At 38.0% G+C, this 23,140-nt stretch overlaps 1 protein-coding gene across 15 annotated transcripts in view; it reads right to left on the bottom strand.

The window, feature by feature from the left end:
• PCDH7 (protocadherin 7) overlaps nt 1–23,140 on the bottom strand; it is a 387,317-nt gene that overhangs the window by 232,375 nt on the left and 131,802 nt on the right. For 5 of the 15 annotated variants that reach the window (XM_074349467.1, XM_074349454.1, XM_074349453.1 and 2 more), the window contains exon 2: nt 12,344–12,475. The exons of 6 other annotated variants lie outside the window; for them this stretch is intronic. In XM_074349467.1, coding sequence (XP_074205568.1) covers nt 12,344–12,475 — 132 coding nt within the window. Of the gene's footprint in view, nt 1–590; nt 9,591–12,343; nt 12,476–23,140 lie in introns of those variants that run through there. 4 more of the 15 variants (XM_074349496.1, XM_074349486.1, XM_074349455.1 and 1 more) reach the window with 4 other exon arrangements.

Below are 23,140 nucleotides of genomic sequence, written 5' to 3' on the forward strand. Positions count from 1 at the left end.
ACAATCTTTCAAACTGAATTTTATACCTTTGTAGTTTGTACCATATCAAAACTATTGAATATAAAATTAACACAATTATATTAGACCAAATTGTAATAACATTTGTTTAATATCTTATAGAAAAAAATAAGTTCTATAAAAAGAAAGGAATGGCTCCTTGTATGTATTCCATGAACTACTATGGCAAAACCTTATATATTTTAGATAACGAATGTGTGTCTACCTTTTGCTATAGCCCTAATTGCATTTGGTACTTGAAAATGTGGCTCATTGTATTAGAAACTGCACACTCATTTATTGAGTGCTTACTACATTTGAGTGTTCTGGACTCCTGGAGTAGAAAGGTAACTTGAGACATATTCAGTATAACAGAAGAGAGACACATACACATAGTTGGTTCCTGACACAATCTCACTATGGTGTAAGTATGCTTATAAAAACCTCAGCTTTAAAAATTCAAGTTGAAAAAAAAATGATTATTTCATGAAATCTGACATCCTTACTATTAATAGGGAATTATTATTCAGACACAGCTGCCTTAGCATACCACTGCTTTATTTGCTAAGATTAAGATTTTGACCCCTCTGGTGGCTCTCAAATCTCTCTCTCATACACACACACACACACACACACACACACACACATTTCAAAAGAGGATAGGGCTTCTTTTGAAAGGGACTGAGGAAATGATGATAACACTTGCATATTGTTCATTATGTGGCATGTGCTATTTTGCACCTATTAACTCATTTAATTCACTTAGCACAATATATACTATCACACAAATTACCATATATGAGAAAACTCAATTTCAGCAACTTCCCTGACGTGTTACACTAATAAGCGGCAGAGCCAGGAATCACACTGAGGCAATGTGACCACGGGGTATGTGTTTTAAGCTCTCTGGTAAACTGCCTCTTCATCAAAACGTGTAGATGAGAAACAAAGGAGAAGTGTGTCATCCGGACTGTGTCAGACTGCTTGGGCTTGGGTTCTGGCTCATGACCTTGTACAATGAACTTCATGCCTCCTTCTGTCTGTAAAATGTGAACGTCGATAGTTCCTCCCTCATGTGAATTCTGTAAAGATTCACAAAAATGGGCAAGTGTTTGACAAGCAGTCAGGTGCTCAAAAATGTTAGCTGTTATTTTTATCAGTATGCACCCAAAACATAGGCCATGGTATTTAGATTTTTGTTTTGAAAAAAAGCAATCACCATATCTAACATATAATATTAAAATAAATAAAAAATGAGGTGGTCAAGGGAAAATATTTCTCCTCTTGCCTCCTGCAGAAATGAAAAGTTACAAGAGGAGACAGAAAGTGGAAAAAGGGACCAATCTGTCAAGAAAGATGAAAGAACATCTGCTCACAGTTATCACTTAGTATTCACTTTGACCCCACAAGAAAAGTGCTCTTATTCCCATATTACAGTCAGGAAAACCGAGTCTCACTGATTATTCAGAATCACACAGTCAGTGAATGGCGAACCCAGGAGGCTTTGAAACCATAACTCCCCAGCATCATAGATCTTATTTTTCCACTACACTGGTACTTTTCATTTTGTAGGTCATAAAAGAGTTTAAAGAGTCATGCAATAATTTTAGTAAATTGTGAGCAAGATTTTAAAAATATAGGAGAGAAGAGGAGAGGAAGTGTTAGTGTGCGTCCCATGAAGTGAGAGCAAACACTGGTGAAAATACTGCAGTTATATGTACATGTTTATATCCATGGGTCTACTGGGTTGCCATGGAAATTCTATCACTTAATGTCCAGAGTAGTCAAAAATTTTAGAAACACACAGTACCATGTCACATTCCTCACGCTGGTGTAATAACCAAACAAATATTTATTGATACCCAAACTATTAAGATCATGATCCAACAACTGCTTGGACCTACACGTATTCTGAAAGTACATTAAGGAAAAGAGAAAAAAAAATCAAAATATGTACAGACAGACACATGCACGGACATATATACACACACATGCATGCATTCAGATAGAGTAGAACATAGCTTTCTGTTCTGTCTCTTGTTCCCAGAAAGCGCTAGGAGAATTCGGCTTGATGGTTATACCATCACTAACAAGCTGAGTGGGCTGATACATCAATTAAATTTTATGTTCCTTGGGTTTTCGCTCTATAAAAAAGAAGATAACAATTCCTTCTCTCTAATTACCTTCATGGGACTCAGAGCTATTTAGGCAGAAGTCAGCGTAGTGATTTAGAGAAAGAGTTGAGAGAAAGATGTGTGTGTGAGTGTGTGTGTGTGTGTGTGGTGTGCACTTGCTTCCTAGGAAGAAAGTTAGTATTGACTCACACAAAGAATGGCACAGTGTGAGATAAGGCAAAGGATGTGTCACAACGAAGGAGAAATCACAGCTTCTTGAGATCACAGGATATCCCTGTCACCTGGCTGGCTTTGTGGACAATTAGAGTCACGGGTGATAACATGCGAAGTATGAAGTGCTGGAGAAATGAGGAAGTCTCCCAAGATGAAGAAAGGCACTCGGTGTGCCAGCTAAGGAGCACTGTCTACTAACCTCCGGCGTGAGTTCAATCCCCAGAAATCGCAGCTATTACTAAGGCTGTGACTTCCATAAGCCAAAGTTCTACTTTGTTTTTATCTTCTTTCAGCTCTTCAAAGAGCAAGGCATGCAATGAAAGATTTATTTCCCCCCATGACCAAAGCTCAGTGATGGTAGATTCACCAAGTGTATATTTTATTTATTTTACCAACTGTTACAAAGGAAAAAAGGGCTTCTAGCTAACATCCTCTAAAGCAGTAGAGAATAAGCATTCTCGGCATTGCTGGCCTCAAATAGTGAGGTCCAGAATAAGACCTGGGTCCCTATTTAGTGGCCCGTTAAGGCTGCCTCTCTGCTTTTTGGCCAGTTGTATTACTAGTGTTAAAAACGTTTTGCATCTGTTACTTTATATATGACCCAACTTTATATTACATATGGAAAAAAAATCCATAACTTTAGATTTCAAAAAATGCACAGAAACCCAGTCTCATCAATGTAAGGACTATTTTGAAGAGTCAGTTTCAAACAACACTGCTAAAAAAAGCGAAGGTGAAACCCACATGTCACATGAACGAAGATTCCATTTTGGCCAGTTTTAAGTTAACATGAAAGCAGCAGATGGTGTGACTTATTGAAAGTACTTTTCAATTTTCCAGGCAAAGTAATTTCTTAAATGAAAGGGCTCCTTTACGCACATCAAAACCTCCTTCCAAAGCTTTTCAGAGACCTAACTGCAATCACCAAGCTAGAAATGGTGGTAGGGGACAATGAGGACTCAGCGAAATCGTCTTCTAAGTTGTGTGAAAGTTAACGAGTTGTTCAGTGATCTCTGGTTGTTGCGAATGTGTCTGCCTGTTTTTCTGCATGTGTGGACAGCTGTTCTTCTGACTTGCCACACACCCATCTTTCTTCTTCTGGTACATAGTTACCAAGAGAAATCACTCCTTTCCTACTTCCTGAACCTGTGGTGAGGCTACGCTGATCCTACCAACAACTCCAGGATGGGTAACAGGATCTGGCCAATCTTTTTTCCCATCCACCTTGCCACTGCAATTGGTCTAGTTTGAGAAAATGTCCTGTTTATCCATACTGACCTGCTCCAAGAAAATGATTTGGAGAAGTCATGTGATCTGAGTTTGTTGAATGAGAGCTAATCTGATGGTCTTGGCGTTGAGAAGGTGTAAATCTGAGTTTATAGAGACAGACCAGCATGGAAGAGGGGCAGTGAGGCCAGCACAGAAGATAGCAAGGAGAACAAAAAAGCAACCGAATCTTGATGTCATTGTTTGAGTCCCCAGATCCAGCCATAACTGCAAAGACAATGCCTCGGGCCTTCCAGGTGAGTTTGCCAATCAATTCAATTTTGTACCCTCACTGTTTGTTTTACACTAATTCACTTCCTCCTCTTCTGATCATCATAACTCTACATTACTTTCTGTCCCTTGAAAACCATTTGCTTGTATCTTGACTAAAAGAGTGGTTGGCATATGAGGCTTCAGTTAACTTAAAGAAATAAGTAGGACAAAAAGAAAAATATAGAAATAAACTGCTTAGGAGATAGGAGAACTCCTGTTCCTGTGTTTGTTTTGTTTTGTTTGCTTCAAGTTGTATGACACAAAGCAGATGATACCTCAGTGGATAAAGAACTCTATTAGAAACTCACGGCAGAGGTGTTTCTATTGAGCAATGCTAATACTGATTTCTCTGTTTTTCTGTGAATCACAGCTATAACCTCGCTGTGTCCTATAACAGTTACACACATTCTACATATTGCTTTAAACCTGCATGAAGGTCTGGTTATTGAGACTATTTTAATTAAGCTATTTGTATGAAAAGTCTTTTGCAAATAAACTTTCTATAGAAAACTTAAAAGTGGAATTTGTTTTCTTTTTCATGGGTATTTGTGTTTTTCTGTGGATTATGGATGATGACAACTTACACCTTAGAGACCCTCCCAGGAAACAATACATGCCACCTTTTTTTCCATTGGCTATGTTACCGCAGTTAGTTAAAACTCTTAGCTTTCGTCAACTGTTCCTAGGTATTACATTTTGCCATGGAGTTAAGAATTCATCCTAAACCATATGCTTAAGGACATTCCATTAAGTATTCCACAAGTCAATCTAATATATTAAGAGTAGGGGTTCCAGTCATTAGTTTCTGAAATGAAAACTATTAATGGGCTTCAGAGAATCTGATAACCATGGAAGTCATAGGAGAAATATTTCAGAAACATATGTCTAGGTATATTTTTTCCCAGAGAAAGGATCCTAGCTTTTTTCAAATTCTCAAAAAAGTCTATAATCCCCAAAATGTCATTAAATAGGAGTAAGCAGAGAATTTTGATTTTTAAGGAAAACTCCAGGGAAAGGGGATGTTCTCAGAATTTCCATTTTCTATTTATCTTGTTGAAAAACAGCTTTAGTACAATGTCAGCTTCTGCAGGTGATAGGCTTACAAATATGCAAAGTTAACTATGATATAATCTACTCAATATTGCATTTTATCATAGCAATAATTGCTGTATTGTTCAGTGGTCAGGGTCTCTGGCAGGCACTATAATCCAAATAAGAATTAAATGCAAGAAGTACATCTCCATGATAGCACAATTATGCTTAGTACACATAGACCCGAACCTTAAAGGCAAATTTATAATCTCTCAAGATATTGTCACATAAGTGGTCAGAATTCAAAAGCTCGAGGATGAAATTTTTCAAAAATACAATAAAATAACATATAACCACAGTTCTAAAATTTTAAATTCTCTCATATAAAGACTTTCCTTTTAATGGACATTCACTTAGATAATCCTTAATAATCACTCTTGGCGTTTTTATGTCTAAAATCAGGGTCAGATCATTGTTTCAAGTCATTTATTGAAGGAATAAATAGGAAGAACCAAAACAACAGGAAAAGGAAGAAGAGAGGTGGGAGGGAACAAGAATAAAAAGGAGTCCTTTTATATTAACTGGAAATTTGCAGAGAAACTTCCATCTCCCTTCAAGTTCAGCTGCTATAATTCTGCACTATTTCCTAATTATCATATACATATACACAATATATATATGTTACTAAATATTGTTAAAAGATCTACTTTTGATATTTTTCCCCATCTAGCTATATTAGTTAAGAGACTGGTAGATAGGCAGCTGAAACAGAGAGACCAAAAACCAAAACAAAACAAGCAGAATAGCTTAAAATATAAGAAATCTATTCATTTTATATCAAGTTCTAGAGGTGAGTGATCCGGGCTGGCAGTATAGCTCTGCTTCAGGTGATCACTTGGATGCTCAGATTCCTTCCATCTTGTTCTGTCACACTGTCCGAAAGCTTAGTTTTGCCCAGGGCTACTGGCTGGCCATCAGTATCCATTCCAGCCTTCTCTTAACCATCACACGAACCCTATCTTCCCAAGCTACCTTGCAGGTAGGTAAGATCATTTGATTAATTTATGGGCAGCAGCATGCACACAAAAGTGATACATACAAATTAGATCATGCTTATGAAGGACCAGAGGCGACTTCCCTCGCCTTTTTACTTTCTTACAGACGTCATAGAGAGTCACCGCAACCCAGACAGGGTGGTGAGGCATGAAACCACAGGAGCCTATACCTAACACCGTGGAGCCCAGCCACTGTACCGGTACGATGGGTTTTAACGTGAGCAAGACATGAAACATGCTACTTTTGTTTAAGCCAGTGTAACATAAACAAACTTAGGTCACAACAGTTGATCCTATGTCCCAACCGCTGCATCAGTGGAACACTTGCTGCTCTTCCTCACCCTCTTCTTTTGATACAAACATACTTGTAAGTATCTCCCACCCACATTTTTTTCATACTGGGTTATTTGTCTTATCAGAAAAATGAATAAAATAAATGAAGGCACCATGGGAAATTTAGACTGACCCATTACAAAAAAATTAAAAAAAAAAAACAAATAATTGTCCCCAAAACTTTTACTTATCTTACCAACCAAATTTTAATATCCAAAAGAGAATCAGCAGTGACACCTTTCCATCTCTAGCGATTGATTCCAATGTAAATTGTCTAAGAACAGAGATTTTGGCCTAAAGCTGTATGTACTGAATTCTCCACCGAATACCATGTAGCAAGTGGCATGAAAATACGGAGAACAAAATCTTAGGAGAAACAGATGATGAAAAAGATAACAGGAGAGAGCTGAAAGCAGTATGTCAGGGATGTAAATTATGTGTGGGAGATAGAGGGTGGTGAGAGAGGAAGCTCTGATGAAGGCAGAGGGCCTAGGTTCCTCCAGGTCAAGACTTATTTTTTTTATTTATTTTATTTTATTTTATTTATTTTATTTTATTTTATTTTATTTATTTTATTTATTTTATTTTATTTTATTTTATTTTATTTTATTTTATTTTATTTTATTTTATTTTTTTATTTTATTATTTTAATTGCACACAAGCTTTGTTGCTTTAGGCATGTCTTTCTCCGACAGCTACAACTTCCTCTTTTTACCCCTCATCGCTGACTAATCAATACACAATGAGGTGCCAGAGTAATTTCCTTTTTATAAGACTCTCACCACTTCCTGACACTTTTCACATTTCTTCCCTAATTATTTTCTGATTTTGACACCAGATAGAGAGTTCTTGTTCCCGCTAACAGGCATGAGCTCTCCACACATTGGCCCAACTTCTTTGGCTCAGTCCTAACCTGTCAAGCTTTTTTGGGGGTCCTTTATTTCTGTCACCTTCTCAAAGAAACGACATGTCCCAGGCTCACTTTGTCCTTGCATCCTAAGTGGTCTTTTTTCTGTCTAATAGTCACTACTATTCTCACAAAATACTTCTTAAAATTTTCATAATACCTCTCAAAAGTCTCCCTAAGGAGGCTTTTCATGGAAAGGAAAAAGTAGAAAACAAGAAAGTGTTAACTTCTGTCAGGGCTGGTGCAGAATATATTACACAATATATGCCATAGGTAAATGACTCACGGCTTGTTTCTCAAGTAAATGCCTGCTCTGTGGGGTCTAAACTAAATTTTAATTTTAAACTAAAGTTCTTAACAAATGTGCCTCCAAATGTGCATGCAATATTATAATACCCATATACGGTGTTATAACAAAGTAGCCTTCTGAATGCATTAAGCATAGTGGGTGTATCTACACTATCATCCGCACAGTCTCTACTTTAAAACATTTTTGGATCTTAAATGCAAAAAAGTAATGATAAGAACAGTTGTTTTAACTTCTCACATCCTATGCACATTAAGTCCAAAATAAATATAAATTTAATATATTACAGGCTTGGCATATGTTTCCTGCAACTTCGCCTATAAATAATTTCCATTCTGATGCACTTTCCTATTTCTTAGGTGAAAAAAAGGTAAGAATATTAACATTAGAGGTTGATGTTAATGCATATTGCAATCTGTTACCTTCACTGGCTGATGAACTCGTGAGTGGCCCAGGATGAAGTGGAGGGAAGGGAACTGAAATTTCCAGGAACTGACATTCTTCGCAGACATCATGGCAACACGTGTCATCAGCACTCATGAATGTTACGGACGTACTTGGTTAGGAGCCCCATTTGTTCCTTGGAGAACAATACAACCTCAGAAACAACTTCCGTAACTGTTGAACAGCATACACCTGAAAACTCAGTGACACTAATTTCCCCTCCCTCACAGGACAGAAGAGAACACTCACAAGCCCTGTGGAAATTAACAGCCCACGTCTGGGTAGCCGCAGGACTACAAGGCTTCTTAATAAATCTCTGCCAAATAAATAGATGGTAACTATGTCTCGAAGATACATAGAAAATTGAATTAACTGATCCTCCCTTAACTAAAAACCTTAAGATAAGAACCAAAGCACGTATAGATTCAGGTGAACTTCAATCACTTCCCCATAAATTCAGAGGGAGTCTAAGTGAGGCCAGTGCTGAGAAACCTGCAGTCTATTTGTGTAGAATAGACTTACACATTAATCTAGGGAAGAGCGATAGAACACTCTGGAAAGTGTAAAAGAAATTAGAACTGTTACTCTGATCCTGCCACAAACAGAATGCAGAAGCTTAGGCTAGTCACTTAGACTCTCCAGTCTTTCTCTAAAGAATCTTATGAATGGAACTGTCTCCCCCAAATCTTAGGTTGAAGTCTTAGCTCCCATAGTCCAACTGAAACAACTATGAACTTTCTGAGCCATTAGATTATAGACAGCTTTCAAATACTATTAAAGTGATTCAAACTTTTATTCTTTAAAATTAAAAAAAAAGTCTCTAAATAAATAACAAAAACACAAGAGTGTATTTCTACAGATTTGAATTTATTGAAGCCAGTGTCAAGGTGACATTTATATGAACAGGGCAGCATATCGCATAACATACTCAACATATAGAAATAAAAATATCACTTTAAAGCTGAACCTCATGACCCCATGAATATATTGCAAAACAACCAATGTGACCCATATTTCATTTTTCTTTAAGGAAAGAGAGAAACTAGCTAATCCTCATAATTGCTTCTCTGCAAGTAGTTCTTATTATTTAGAGATACATATGTCTAAATTAAATTTACATTTGAAGTTACTAACAACAAAGTTTAGGTGTTTAATTTGTAATTAGCTATTTTACTACTCTAATTCTAATTCTATATTACTACTCTATTTCTTCTAAAAAGTCTTCATCCTTATTTGTTTCCAATAGAACAAGGCAAGTTTCTGAAAATCATTAATTTAAACTAACCAAGGAAAATATATCTATATCTAAAAAAATTTCTCAACTACACATTAGCAAAATGTTATCAAATTTCATGTATTTATTTTAATTGGAAGGATTTTAAAATAGCATTCGAACCCTCAGGTGTAATGGATACGTGTTTTATACCAAAGTTGGCTCTAAAGCAAAATTCCATTTATTGAATTCCATTTTCCTTTAAATGCCAATTGCAGCATGCATGAGAAACTTCAGGCATAGTCGGTCTGGAGGACAGAGTGGTTGCCTTAACAGTCTGATGCTTTTAGCCTCCCTTGTTGAGCAGAAATTGTGTAGAGAATAGAAGAGAAACCATTCCTTCACCCTAATATAACTGATAAATTAGAAAAAGAAATTACTTAGGCTTGAATAATCATCATGTATTCATACAGTTCACTCCTTGACTTAAATTCAGCAAAAATAAAATTCAATAATACATCCCATTGCTGAGTAACAAGAGATGCCAATTGTAACCATGAAGCCCAATATGAGTGGACAACGTTTACTGAGTGCTTATTAAGTGCCAGGCACTGGTCTAATTACTTTACATGTATTAACTCACTGAATCTTCATGAGCAGGCTAAAATGTGGACATTATCATTGCATCTATTTTAATGATGAGAAAAATGAAGCCTGGTGATACGAAGGAGTTTATCCAAGATCAAACACTCTGAAGGGGCAGTCTGGCTTCAGAGTTCTTGCTTATACCCAGTCTGTTATGCTGTCTCTGCAAAAAGACCTGCAGAGACAGCTACATCTGCCATCCACCGTGTGGATGATTTACGTGAAATGTAAATTCTGTTGATGAGGGACTAGCACTTAAGCAAGGTGAAGCTGTTCAAGGTCACTGCTACTCAGTGATGGCTGGAATTTGAATGTATGTGTGTCTGAATCCAGAGATGGGCTTCATTTCGTAACGTTCACATCCAGATGATGACGGACTACAGCCTAGCACAGCGGTCTGAAAACTACTGCCCACCGGCAAAATCCAGCCCGCCACCAGTTTTTGTAAATAAAGTTGTGTTGGAACTTACAGGCCCCTGCTCATTCATTCACTACTGACCATGACTGCTTTTCTGCTATAGTGACAGAGTGGAGTCACCGTGACTGAGACTAAATGGCCCACAAAGCAGAAGGGAATATCTGGGCCTTTACAAAAAGTCTTTGCTGACCCCTGGTCTAGGATGCCTCTATCTGAGATCGTGGCCGGGTTCAAAGAACCGTGTTACGATCATAGTTGCCATCCTTTGTATTTAATTTATAAATAGGCAAAAATTGCTAAAGATATTTTTTTAAAAACCAAAGGAGCTCAAAATTCTGTTATAGGTTGAATTGCTTCCCCCAAGAAGATAGTTTGAAGTTCTAATCCCTGATGCCCAAGAATGTGACATTGTTTGGAAGACAGAGTCTGTGCAGAGGGATCAGGGTAAGATGAGGTTGTTAGTGTGCACCCTGATCCAATTTGACTGCTGTCCTCATAAGAAGAGGGAAACGCCAGGCGAGACTGAGACACAGAAAGAGGATGTCATGTGATGATGGATGGATTGACTGGACAAATGTAGCCAAAGGATGACAAGGATCGGGGCCCCCACCAGAAACTGAAAAGAACCAAGGCAAGATTCTACGCAGAGTCGCAGAGGGATCAGGGCCCTGCTGACACCGGATTCCAGACTTACAGCCTCCAGAACTGTGAGGAAATAAGTTTCTGTGGCTTTGAGCAGTCACTCTGCGGAACTTCATTACGGCTGTCCTAGACATTACCACGCTCTTTAGGGTAAGCAGAGACATAGGACAGCACTAAAGTACTTATTTTGAATAGTGTATCACAGGTAACCAGCTGACCACCAACAATCTGTTTTTTTTTTTTTTTTCAGTAGAGTTATAATTGGGAGGTATCCATTCAGCCAGGGACAACATTTCCCAACCCCACTGGCTTTAGTCAGGGCCAGGAGACTCCCACTCACCAACTGAATACCAGTAGAAACATAATGTCCCAAGTGACTAAGGAAGCTGTCTGCATTTTTTGGGCTGGATGCAGAGGGTCTAGTAAATGGCTTAAAAGCCCTAGGGATGGTGGAGCCACAAGATGAAAGGCACTCAGGCCCTGGGAGTCTGCATGGAATAAAACTCTACCTACTGCCAACTGACCTTCATGTTAGTGAGAAGGAATATTCCATTAGGTTAAGCCCTGGAAATGTTTTTATGTTAAATCAGTTAACATGACATCAACTATATTAAATATTAAACACAAAATCTAGTTACTCTCCAGAACTTGAAATCCTCATGGGTGTTACATTATGATTTCCCTGTAAATATTTTTAAAACCAAATGGAGAAGGACCTCATCAATGTACAGTTTACAGGCGTATCAACCAAAGGTCAAGCAACATTTGCCATCAGCACAAAGTCTACAGAGGAGCCAAATAAAATATGGGGCAAGAGAACATCCAAACTGCTGCTACATGGTGAACCAAAAAGGTGTAAACTCAGAATTTTGGTCATAGAAGATGTTTACATGTACCAAGAAGTAAAAAATCTAGTGGTAAGACTTAGTCAGGGACATTTTAGATTAAAATTTAAAAAAAAGCAGCCCTAAGATCAACGTGATGCATGGACAGGATTGTGCTCAAAGCAAAGTGTGAGACAAAAGGTGAGGACCCATGAGTCACACACAACACTCCCTCCTGCAAACAATGGCTTCCGAGTGATGCCAAAATGAGATCTTTCCGTGGGTGCAACAGGGAAATCAACTGGTGCTATTTTTGCACTTCCTAGATGGGATAGCACACTTAGAGAACAGTGTCTGTCAAAGAAGAGTCTTGAAACCTGCAACTCCATAGAGGTTATCTACGACTAGGAAGAACAGTTACCCGCCCCAAGTAAAGGAGGATGAGCTATTAGATGTAAAATTTTCCAAATGAGACTTATGTTTTTCCTTTCTTTTTTTTTTTAATTAAGTCAATTTGATTATTTTCTGAATTTGCATAGGCAAAACTGCAATTTATTAATTGATTTTTGTCAGTGTTTCCCTTGCCTCTGAATGCAAACTTCTTTTTTACAGTAAGGCCTAATGAGACTGGAGGTTTACCTTCTTGGGGCGGCATGCTGCTCCACCATCAGTGGCAAGGCTACCATCTTGGAACTGGTGCTCTCCCTTGTAATATTTCTGTGCAATCTGACAGAAGGAATCCAAAATTATCACTTTGTTCTCTATCACTAGCTGAGGGGAAAAAAAAAAAAGGTTGGTAACATCCTTGGCTTCCTTTAGATTTTGTATATTTTTAATTCACTCTTTTCCATTTTGCTAATTCTTTTCCATACGGGTGAACTATTTTTGCGGATAAAGCCTCAAAAAGTAAAGTAAAAAAGTCTTTGAGTGGAACTCACACTGTACAGCAGAAAGCCAGAGTTACAGACAGAAACATCTGTCAACATATGGTGCTACAGATGCATTGTAACACTTTTGGGTTTGACAGCTTTGCATTGGATGTGCTCTTGAGTAAAAGAACAAATTGCTTTTGTTTTCTTGGATTCTAAAACAACAGGTCTATGCTAGGGATCAAGAATTTCCAACTCTAGATCCTGGCTTTCATCAGTCACACTTACATAAACACAGATTTTCCTTTTTTCCATCAGGGGTTTATCATTTAGTTATATGGTTTAAATGCACACAAGGAGCAAAAGAATAGGGGAAAAAAAATAAGCACTTGGAATTGCTGTTACACAAAAATTAGTCTTTAAAGAAGCATCATAAAATGGAAGGCATTGAAGTTTCCTTGTCAAGTAGCTAGATCAGAAAATATACAATGCTTGTTCCCAAGTGTTCAGGAAAAGGCAGAGACAATTCAGCAAGGAATTTCAGTCAACAGTGCAATGTTTAAAATTGGAGTTTTGCAAGCGGCACCATTTTGTATGATCCTAACATGCAAATGAACCTAAATCACCATTTCTTCATCTCTAAAATAGCATTATAATAGGGATTAAACGAGGTGATGTATGTAAAACACTTAGCACCATGCCTGGCATACAGGAATTTCGCCAGAAATGGTATCTTTAAAAAGTGAATATTCATGACAGTTGGTATCATTAACTGAAGTCCTAGTTAGTAGTGCATGAATTTTTATTTCTGTCAGAATACATTTCTGACAGCACTACTGAAAAGTAGTGAAAATGATGGATTTTACAAGATGTGTAATGATGGATAATAACGATTAATAATAACTAATATGGCTTCAAATTTGAGCCTCTTTTAGGGAGAGGTTTTGTGACATCCTCATATGCCAACATGATTGACAGACCTAAATTTCAACATATATTAAAAATATCATGCAATTTTTAAGTGCATCCTAATCTGGAACTATATGTTAGTTTCTCGAAATGAGCATTTCATCTCTGATAAAATCCAAACAGCTCTTTTGAATCGCCCAACAATCAGAATGAAAAATGAATGCCATTTTCCCCTCAGGTGATCCAGACATGTGACAGGGAAAAGCAGGCAGACTCCACATCATCCCGTGCAGTCTGTCTTTACTTCTTACGAGGAAAGTGGCAATGCCTTTTTTTTTTTTTTTTTTTTAAATCTAAGATGTCCCTGACTAAGTCTTCTGTGGATTCCTGCCAAGTGAAAAGCATTGTGCTGGGCTCTCAGATGGATACACGGATGTATAAAAGCTTGCCTTTCCTTCCCCCAAGAAGCTTCCAACTTAGGTGCTGAGACACAGGAGGAAAACATGAATATATGAATGTAAAAGTTATTGCAGAGGTCACGGACCATCTCAAAAGAGGCGATTTTCATTGCTTTTTGTTCAATAATTATTTGATTATAAGGTGCCCTGGAGTGTATGACAAATGCCCTAGATGATCACAAAGCCTATCACTAACCACACATATTTTCTCCCTGCTTGGAGTATATCCTTGAAAAATCAAACAATTTCCTGGAAGGGAGCTTTTGGGAAATATTAAACTAGCCCCTTACCTCCAGCCCCACTTTTCTCTACCTTAACACACAAGAGGCTAACTCTACATGGAATGACTGAATCAAATGAGAACAGCAAGGTCAAACCAGCAAGAATTCTCAAGCTGTGGTTTGTGTTTCTGGAAAGCCACAGCGAGCTCTGATCTATGCACGCGGACAGGAAGCCTGGGCTGACATATAACTTGATCTCATCACCCTAGGGAAACAGAATCTCTAGATAAGCAGCAAGGGAGGGTGCTGGAAAGACATTTGCCGTTCCTACCCCACGGATCTTAGTTTTAACTCACACTTAAGGGTGGGGTTGTATTTCTTGTCCCCCCTTCTGTCTAGCTCTGTGTTCTGGAAAAGCAACAATAACAACAAACACTAACGCAGGTTTGCTGCCCGATCACGTGAGAGTCACATGCAGACTTCTTTATTAGCTGATGGAGGCCTTCGTCTGTTCTTTTCAAGCCCTATTTCTCTGTAAACTATTATCTTATTCCAATTTACCATGTAAGGTCCTCAGAGAAGGAGTAAAAATCCATCAAAAAGAACAATACTGTTTTTTTCTTCTTTTTTTTGCCCAAGATACTATTCGTGGAAGCCGTTTCCCTTTTATGGCCATGGCTGGAAAGCAAATGATTACTCAGCAAAGCTGTCTAAGCACAATATTCATTCACTTCATCTCACAGAAATGCAACCTGAAAAACTGAACAGAAAAGTCAGAAACTGGTGTAAATTTGGTCTAACGTTATAGCCACTAGCCTAAAAATGCCTCTGTTATAAATGTCTGCATCAGATAAGGGAGACAGAGGGTGCAAGAGAAAGTTATGTGGACTTTGGGGTCAACCAGATCTCAGTTTTTTCTCAGTTTCAGTTTTAGCTACACAAAACGACTAAGCACCTATTACCTTAAAGTCACAACGATGATAATAATAATGCTAATAGTTTCTTGGAGAAGCTTAGGGAATTTAATGAAATCCTATGGATTCTTGGGTAATAAAGTAAACCTGTTGGTAGTAAGTGAAAGTAAACTTTTCAAACCACCGTCATAACTAACACACGAATAAAATTAAACTTCCTAATATAGTACTTTACCATGGAAATACCGGCTTCATTCATCTTACCAAGTAAAGCAATGAGGGTAAAGGAGGAACAGGAAGGAGTCATAGGATACTGAGCAGAAATAGCTCAAGATTATCAGCTAATAACAGAGCTTTAAAAAGCAAGAGGGGGGTGAGATCATGTTCACTTAACAAATGGGAATTTAATATATACAGCTTCAGGGAAAGAAACAGAGGGAGACCAGGCTGTGTACAAAATGTTGTCCAATTTTCCACTCCGTGAATCTATGCCCCCAAATGTGAGATGATAGAGATTGATCTGCTCTTCCCCAGTCATCTGAGTTCCAAACTTTCTCCCAGCATGTGAGGGTCTCTCCTGCCAAGTGTGATTCAAGGGTCAAATAACACATAGTCTTCCTACAACATATTCTACAAGTATGCCAACTACTTTGGCTGGGACCTAACTTAAGAGTCAATGTCTTGTCACCAGAGAAAATAATGGCTATGTTGGAAAGAGAGAGGTGTGTACACTTTCATCAGGTTTTTTTAATGAGGTTTTTCTAAGGTAATTTTCCTCAAAATATGATGCTGTTGTGAATCATTAAGAATATAAATTATCATTTACTTTTAATTATTATCTCCTGGCCTAAATGTCACAGCTATAAGAACACTACAAGATTACAAGTTGATGTTTAATATGGATAAAGCAACCATTGCTCAGGTGCTCAAATCCCCTTTGGTAGAACCATCTACCAAACAATGGTCCAGCCTCTGTTTAAGATCCTGAAGAGACAGACACTCACTACCTGCCAGGATTTCCATTTTGTTTCTGGATGTGCCCCATCTGAATACTCTAATACTGATCAGAGGCTACTTTTCCTGTAGCTTTTCATTACTGTCCTGAATACTACAACTTAACTCCTCTTGAACATGACAAATCTTCAAAAACTGAAATTTTTAAAATGCAGCCTTGTAAACATTCTAAGTCTTATATTCTTCAAGTCAAACATTATTAATATCTTCATCCTTTCTTTGCATGAACCTTTCGCCATCCTGACTTCCTACCTCTTAAAAATAAGTCTTTTTTTAGGTATTTTGTCACTTGTTACCTGAGATGTCTAAAAATAAGCACAAGTGCTGGTTTGAAATTTAAGGAGCTTTCCAGGTAAAATCTGAAACTGCCCCTGTACACAGAGGGCAAGGGGAGACCAAAGAAAGAGGTAAATCACTCCAGATTAGAAGGTGACAGGTTTGATAAGCAAGGGAGCTCACAGACCAGGCTTATCTTAGGTGGCTGCAAGGTGAGTTGATCTCAGCACCCACTTGCCAGAATCTTAAAAGTTCATACAGAGACCTTCACTGGGTTCAGTCACAAACACTGTCCAGATGGTCTCAACAATCCATCGCTCTCTCAAGGCTGCGTCCTTGAAGATGGCTCCCGCTGTGGGAACAGCGGGTAGAAGGTACATTTCAAGGGTGGAGGAGGGGGAGGAGTCTCTGGTTGTCTGGGTCCTGCTTGCAACTCAACCAGAAGTCTCATCCTCTCGATGCCTTCCTCCAACAACAATGCAACTGGTAGAGTCTGACCAGTATGGGGCCATCCCTCAGCAACTGCTTCTCAAATGCTATAATCTTAATCAAGCACTCAAAAATCACACGGGCTCATTTCATTGTGAGAGAAACACTCAGTGCTGACTGATTAAACTTACAGTCACATGCAGTTCCTGAAGATGTTTTCATCCTTGTTGCTTTCAAAGTTCATCCCCCTTATTCTTTATTTGAACGTTACCTTTTTAAAAAAAGTTTCCATTATCCATAGTAAATAGCATCTTCTAAGACCCCACCCTCAATCCAGCCTGTGAGAACCTTTTACGCTTGTTCACTCTGAGATGTTTACACCCTGCACCAAGCCACAGTATCCTGGCAACCAGGAATGTGGAACCGCAACAGGAGTTTCCTCAGCTGAACTTTGTAAATACAAACTTGTTCATTCACCGTGTAAGACAGCTGTTTGAAGAGAGTACAAAAGCATCTAATTTTTATGGACTGACTTTACTGTGCAATAAACAGTCTGTCATCCATTTAAGGTTAACCTAGAATCTATAGCCTACAGATTCAGGAATAAAAAAAAATTAAGCCTCACTGTTTTCCTTAGTAAACCAAGCTGGTTCCCTTGATATTAACATGACATGTACCTATGAATGTGGGTGTGTGTTTTCCAATAATTTATCTTTCTAATATGAAAGTTAAAGGGACTTTCTCATAGTAATTGTTTATTAACTTTGAGTCTGCAACTTATTCCTTTTCAAGTAAGGAAGAGAATTAACACTGCACTTCCAGGTTTACTTCCATGTCTGTCTTTCACTGTGAGCTTGGATGTCCTGAGAGGCGAGGGGACGTGCTCTATCGACGTTTGCTTCAAGGGTAATTAATATGCTCCTGCTATAATTAATACATTCCACTGAATGAATAAATATATAAGTGAATGGATGAAAAGGTCATACAATTCAAAATCAATAAGGAAACAAAGAGATGGTCTTGGAATAATTAAGCAACTTCCTCTCTGGTTGCAGAATTCCTCTGCCAGTCTTTTGTGCACTGTGTTCAGCCGATTACAGATTAAAGTAATTACAGTGAATTCTTGATTACTAGCATGCGGTCTAGCTATTTTCTGGATTACCTATCACAACTAATTCCAAACTTATCTGCTGCCACCCAGCATATGTCTGAGTTACAGTCAGCGTCGGTAATAGCAGCTGCATGCTTCAGGAAAGCACATTTATGTTGATATTTCTGTACAGAATACATAATTATGCGATTCATTCTGGTGGAGGTTGGAGAGAACCAACAAGCATTCCAAAATAAAAGACAGGGATTGCTTTTTAATTCCCAGAGAAGACGAGATGATTTGGATAAAGGGTTCCAACAATTTATCTGTATCCCTCCATAAGAGCTTTGTGTAGCATAATCAGCATGCAGCCTATTCCCCACCCTGAGACTTGCTACCTGTCTCTATTACCCCTGATAACTGAAAATAATTGTGCTTTAGTAATTCATTCTTTCATCTAACAAATATTTATGAAGTGCTACAGTGTACTAGGCAATGTGCTCAGTGATGGAGATCAAGCTTTCGGTAAGAACAAGTATGGTTCTTTCCCTTAAGGAGCTTAACATTTACTATTGATTTAGACTTGGTGGTAGGCAAGAATGGTCCCCCAAAGATGTCCACAGCCTAATCCCTGATACCCATGATTATGTCATGTTACATGTCAAGAAAGAACTGAAGTTGCAGATGGAAGTATGGTTTCTAATCAGCTGACTTTAATTCAGGCAGATGATCCTAGATTATCTGGGGGAGTCCAATGTAATCAGATGGGTCATTAAGTGGGGAAGACGGTGGCAGAAGTATCAGAACCAGAGAGATATTAGGAGAAAGAACTGATTTGCCACATCTGGCTCTGAAGATGAAAGAGGAGCACACAAGAAATGCAGGCAGCCTCTAGAAGCAGGAAAGGCAAAAAATGGATTCTTCCTAGAGCCTCCAGAAAGAAATGCAGACCTACTTAACACCTTGATTTCAGCCATGTGAGACACACTTAGGACTTCTGACCTACAGAGCTGTAAAATATAAGTCTGTGTTGCATTGAGCCACTATGTTTGTAGTGATTTTTTTTTACAGCAGCAATAGGAGACTAATACAGACCTTCAATAAAGAATCAATCAGATTAGATTTTAATTGCAATTGTAGAATGCAAAGCTCAAGAAAATGTTATGTATATGTACTTCAGAAAACTTACCTAAACTGGGGTGTTAGGAAAAGGATTACCTGAAACTTAAGCGGAGATTTCAGAGAAGGAAGAGATTTCAAACTAAATGAAATAAATGTGGAAGAGATTTGCAGGAACAGAGAATAATGGGTATGATGGATCTAAGGAGAGAAGAAAGCTGGTATTGCTCAAAACCTGAACAGCCGCTGTGGATGCTGCAAAGTGATTTTGTGAAGAAGGGGGCTTAGGCAATGCCAGGGAAGTGGCTGAAGATCAGACTATGCACGGTTTTATAAATGGCCATAATACAGATTTCCAGCTTTATCCTATGGGCACTGGAACCCTTCTGAAGACTTTATACAACAGAGAGATAGAACCAGATCTGTGTTTTCAGATCATCCAGGTTCATTTCTGGGTTATGAATTGAAGTGGGAAGAGCAGGTACATATAGGAAGGTCGTGCTGGACACTCAGCAGTGCAGATGGGTGGTAGTGGAGGCTGGTACTGCAGTGGATGCAGGAAAAATGTAGACAAAGGGACAGATTCAGGATTCTTTGGGGAAGTGGATTCTGTAAGACTTGGTGATTATTTGGAGATGGGATGGGAAAAGAAGAGCTGGCAGGAATGGCTCCCAGTCACTGTGTAAAGAATGGTTCCATATCCTGGGATTGAAAAATCTGCTGGCAAAGCAGCCTAAGAAAACAGACTAGGCATTCCTTTGTGAATCTGCTCAGTTTGAGATGCCTCGGAGAAAGCCATGCAGAGATGGTGAGGATGAAACTGGAACACTAGCCTTTTTTGTCTCCAGCAAGATGGCAGATACTTGGCATGGCTGCTGCCACTCCTTAATAAATCTGCTGTTGGCCTCAGAAATCTCCTCAAAATAGTGTTCCCTGTAACAATCACAAGTGCAGGAAGTTGGCATCGGAAAAGAAGCTTATTTTCGATCTGTGTTCTAGTCTATAAGCAGCATCAAACATTAAATTGTTAGTGAAATGGCTATGAAAAAGGAAAAATGCTAGTACTCACATTACAGGAAAATTTTAAATGCTTTTTTCTAGTTCTCTCCTCTTTCTGTGCTTCCACCCACTTCCTATGTGAATTTGATTTTAGTGGTTTCCATCAGAGGCTCCATCACAATGGGGAATTAATTTGTTTGAATAGATATATGTCAACATCACTTATTAGGAAAAAAACTCTCAGTATATAACCCTGGTGTGCTTTACCATCCCCAGTGCCCCCCTACACACACCACAATTTCTAAAAGAGAAAACTCACTTCTGTTTCCCTTTTAGAATTTCTTCCTCTGGTGTCAGTAAGTTAGTTGTTTGTGTTCGTGTTCCTTAAATCTAAAGATGTTTTGCACTGACAGTTGCTCAAAGCAGTAAAGGATGCCTATTTATATGTTCCTATATGAAAAAGGCATATTTCCTACTACAATTAAGGTTTTTTTCTGGCCACTAAAGATTGTAGTCATCTATAGGATACACTAAAAAATTTAATAATTCCCTTATGTCATTCCCATCTCTTTTTACTTAACACATCATTCCTTGTTGGAAAGAGCCTGTGATTCTACGTCCAAATCCCACAATCTCTCATTGTGGCCCCAGCCCCACTGCTAAGTAGTCATTTTCTTTTTGACAAGTCACTTTAAATTTCCCCATGGGTTTCAACAGTAAAACTAGAGTCTTATACTAAATAACTCGTAAGTTTTCATAAAGTCTTAAAATGCTAGGTTTAATATAAGATTATAATGTCTTAGATAGTCACCATGAAATTATACATTGCATGTTAACATGATTCCTCTCTTCTGCCCAAATAGATATCACATGTTATTAATATATGGCTGTAGAAGTTCAACTAGAAGAAAAATGACCACGATGAGATGAAATAAAGATAAACAGAATAAGGAAAATAAGAAGGAAAAAAAGCAACAGATACACATGTGGACAAAAGGTTCAAAGTATAAGGTGAACAGGTAAGCTGAGCACAGTGGAGGTATGTGTAATATGAGGAGGGATGGTTGACATAAATCAAGTAACAAATATTCCTTTTGTGACTTTAGGTGTTGTGAAATCAAGTTGCAGTTATGTTATAGCAGGATCAGAAAGGCTGAAAACAATAGGAAGCTATAAAGAGAAAAGAGAAAAACTTGAGCCTTTTATGCAATTAAATTTCTGCATCAGTCACTGATGTTAGAGGTTATTTTTATCCCAAGTAGCAACAAATTCCTTGTAAACTATACCCATGCTGCATTAAGAAAAAGGACTGTTTTGCCTATCTCTCTATATGATTATGTCTCATATTTCAAGATGAACATGTGCACGATCTAATATGATCTAACAATTACACTTCTGGTATACAGCCAACAAAAATGTGTGTATATACACACCAACACACATGCACAGGAATACTTACAGTCATATTAACTCTCAGGGTTAACACTGGAAACAACCAAAATATCCATTAACAATTAAATGAATAAAGCATGTGCTACATTAATCCAGTGAAATACTCTTCAGCAATGAAAACGGACAACTTATAGCTATACACAACTTGGATGAATCTCATAAACATTCTGTGATTTTGAACGAGAAAACAATTTTAAAACAGGAAAGTGTTCGAAGTCAAGATGGCAGTTACAAGTGGAGAGGAGGTAGAAAATGATGTTTGGGAAACACATAGTTTATGGTAGGTTGGCACTATTCACTTGTTAGTCTATGTAGCTATAGGGATGTATTCATTTTCTGATGATTTATTGACCTGTACACTTAAGATCTGTACAATTTTTCGTGTGTGCCAAATATCAACACAAAATGTAAACAATGATTTCCACAACTCCCCAATGAGGTAGCAGTCATAGTCAGACTTATATTTGAGAGTCATTCAACATTTAATATTTATGGAACTCTTCTTCTCGTTGAGAATACTTCAGGAGGCAGAAGGCTAGTCCCTGACCAGTAAAAATCTTACAAGCCAGTAAAGGTGAGACGCAAGTAAACAAATGATTAAGATACAATGTGATAAATTATTAGAGCAGGCGTTCTCTGCCTTGGCACTACTGACATCTGGGCCTGGGTAATTCTTTACTTTGGGAACCTGGCTTGTGCAATGTAGAAGGTTTAGCAGTATCCGTTCCCCTCTACCCACTCTATGCCAACAGCACCACCCCTGACTGTGACTACCAAAAATGTCTCCAGACATTGCCAAATGTTCCCTTGGGGATACAACAACCCCTGGATGAGAACCTCTGTATTAGAGCCACCTATGGCCGTCTGGGGTTACCAAATGGAGAGTAACTAACTGCTTAATCAGAGAAGGAGGCATCATTTTCCGGGCAGGAAACCAATACAGTATCTTTTTCATCCCATTAAATTTTGGAGCAAGGGGAAGTTATTCCATAACCACCAGGCAAAAGTCCAATTTCCCTTAGTGTCACTCTAATCCCAGAACACACATGAACTTGAAGAAAGCTTTAAAAATTGCAAAAGGGAGATATTTATTGGCAATGCTAAAGCTTTCAGGCCAAAACATCTCCCTTAACTGGTTTTAATATATATGAAATAATTTATTTTGCTTTAGTGTTTGTCTCTTGTACATGACCAGAAAAACATTTATTTACTTATTTTTTCATTTCTTGACTCACTTTGGGCAGTAAATTCTTACGATCAGAATTATGTTTCCACAATCTTGTGGTTCAAAACTACACTAAATCAGCCTTATGGTACTATATTAAATCTTTTAAAATGTAGTGCTGCAAACGTCAGAATGTCAGGAGAACAAATATTTTCATTTCAAATAAGAAACTAAAATCAAGCGATGTTCCACCTGATCTCACTTATGACCCTTTTGTTATTTAGCAGAGAAAAACTACTGAGAAAACCGGGTAAACCCGAGATTTTTCTCAGCGTATTTATTTAAAACTTACAGTAGCTAAAAGTTTCAGCAGAGGCAGCAGATTCTAAAAGGATGTTTACAATTGGCATAAGACATTATCTTGGTAAAAACACTGGACAAAATACATCATCAATTCTGAAATATAATTCTGTGATACTCACTATGTATATACTTCAAAGAAGGCTATTTCAGAGACAGAT

The sequence above is a fragment of the Camelus bactrianus genome, chromosome 2 (genome assembly GCF_048773025.1).
Source record: "Camelus bactrianus isolate YW-2024 breed Bactrian camel chromosome 2, ASM4877302v1, whole genome shotgun sequence".
NCBI lineage: Eukaryota > Metazoa > Chordata > Mammalia > Artiodactyla > Camelidae > Camelus > Camelus bactrianus.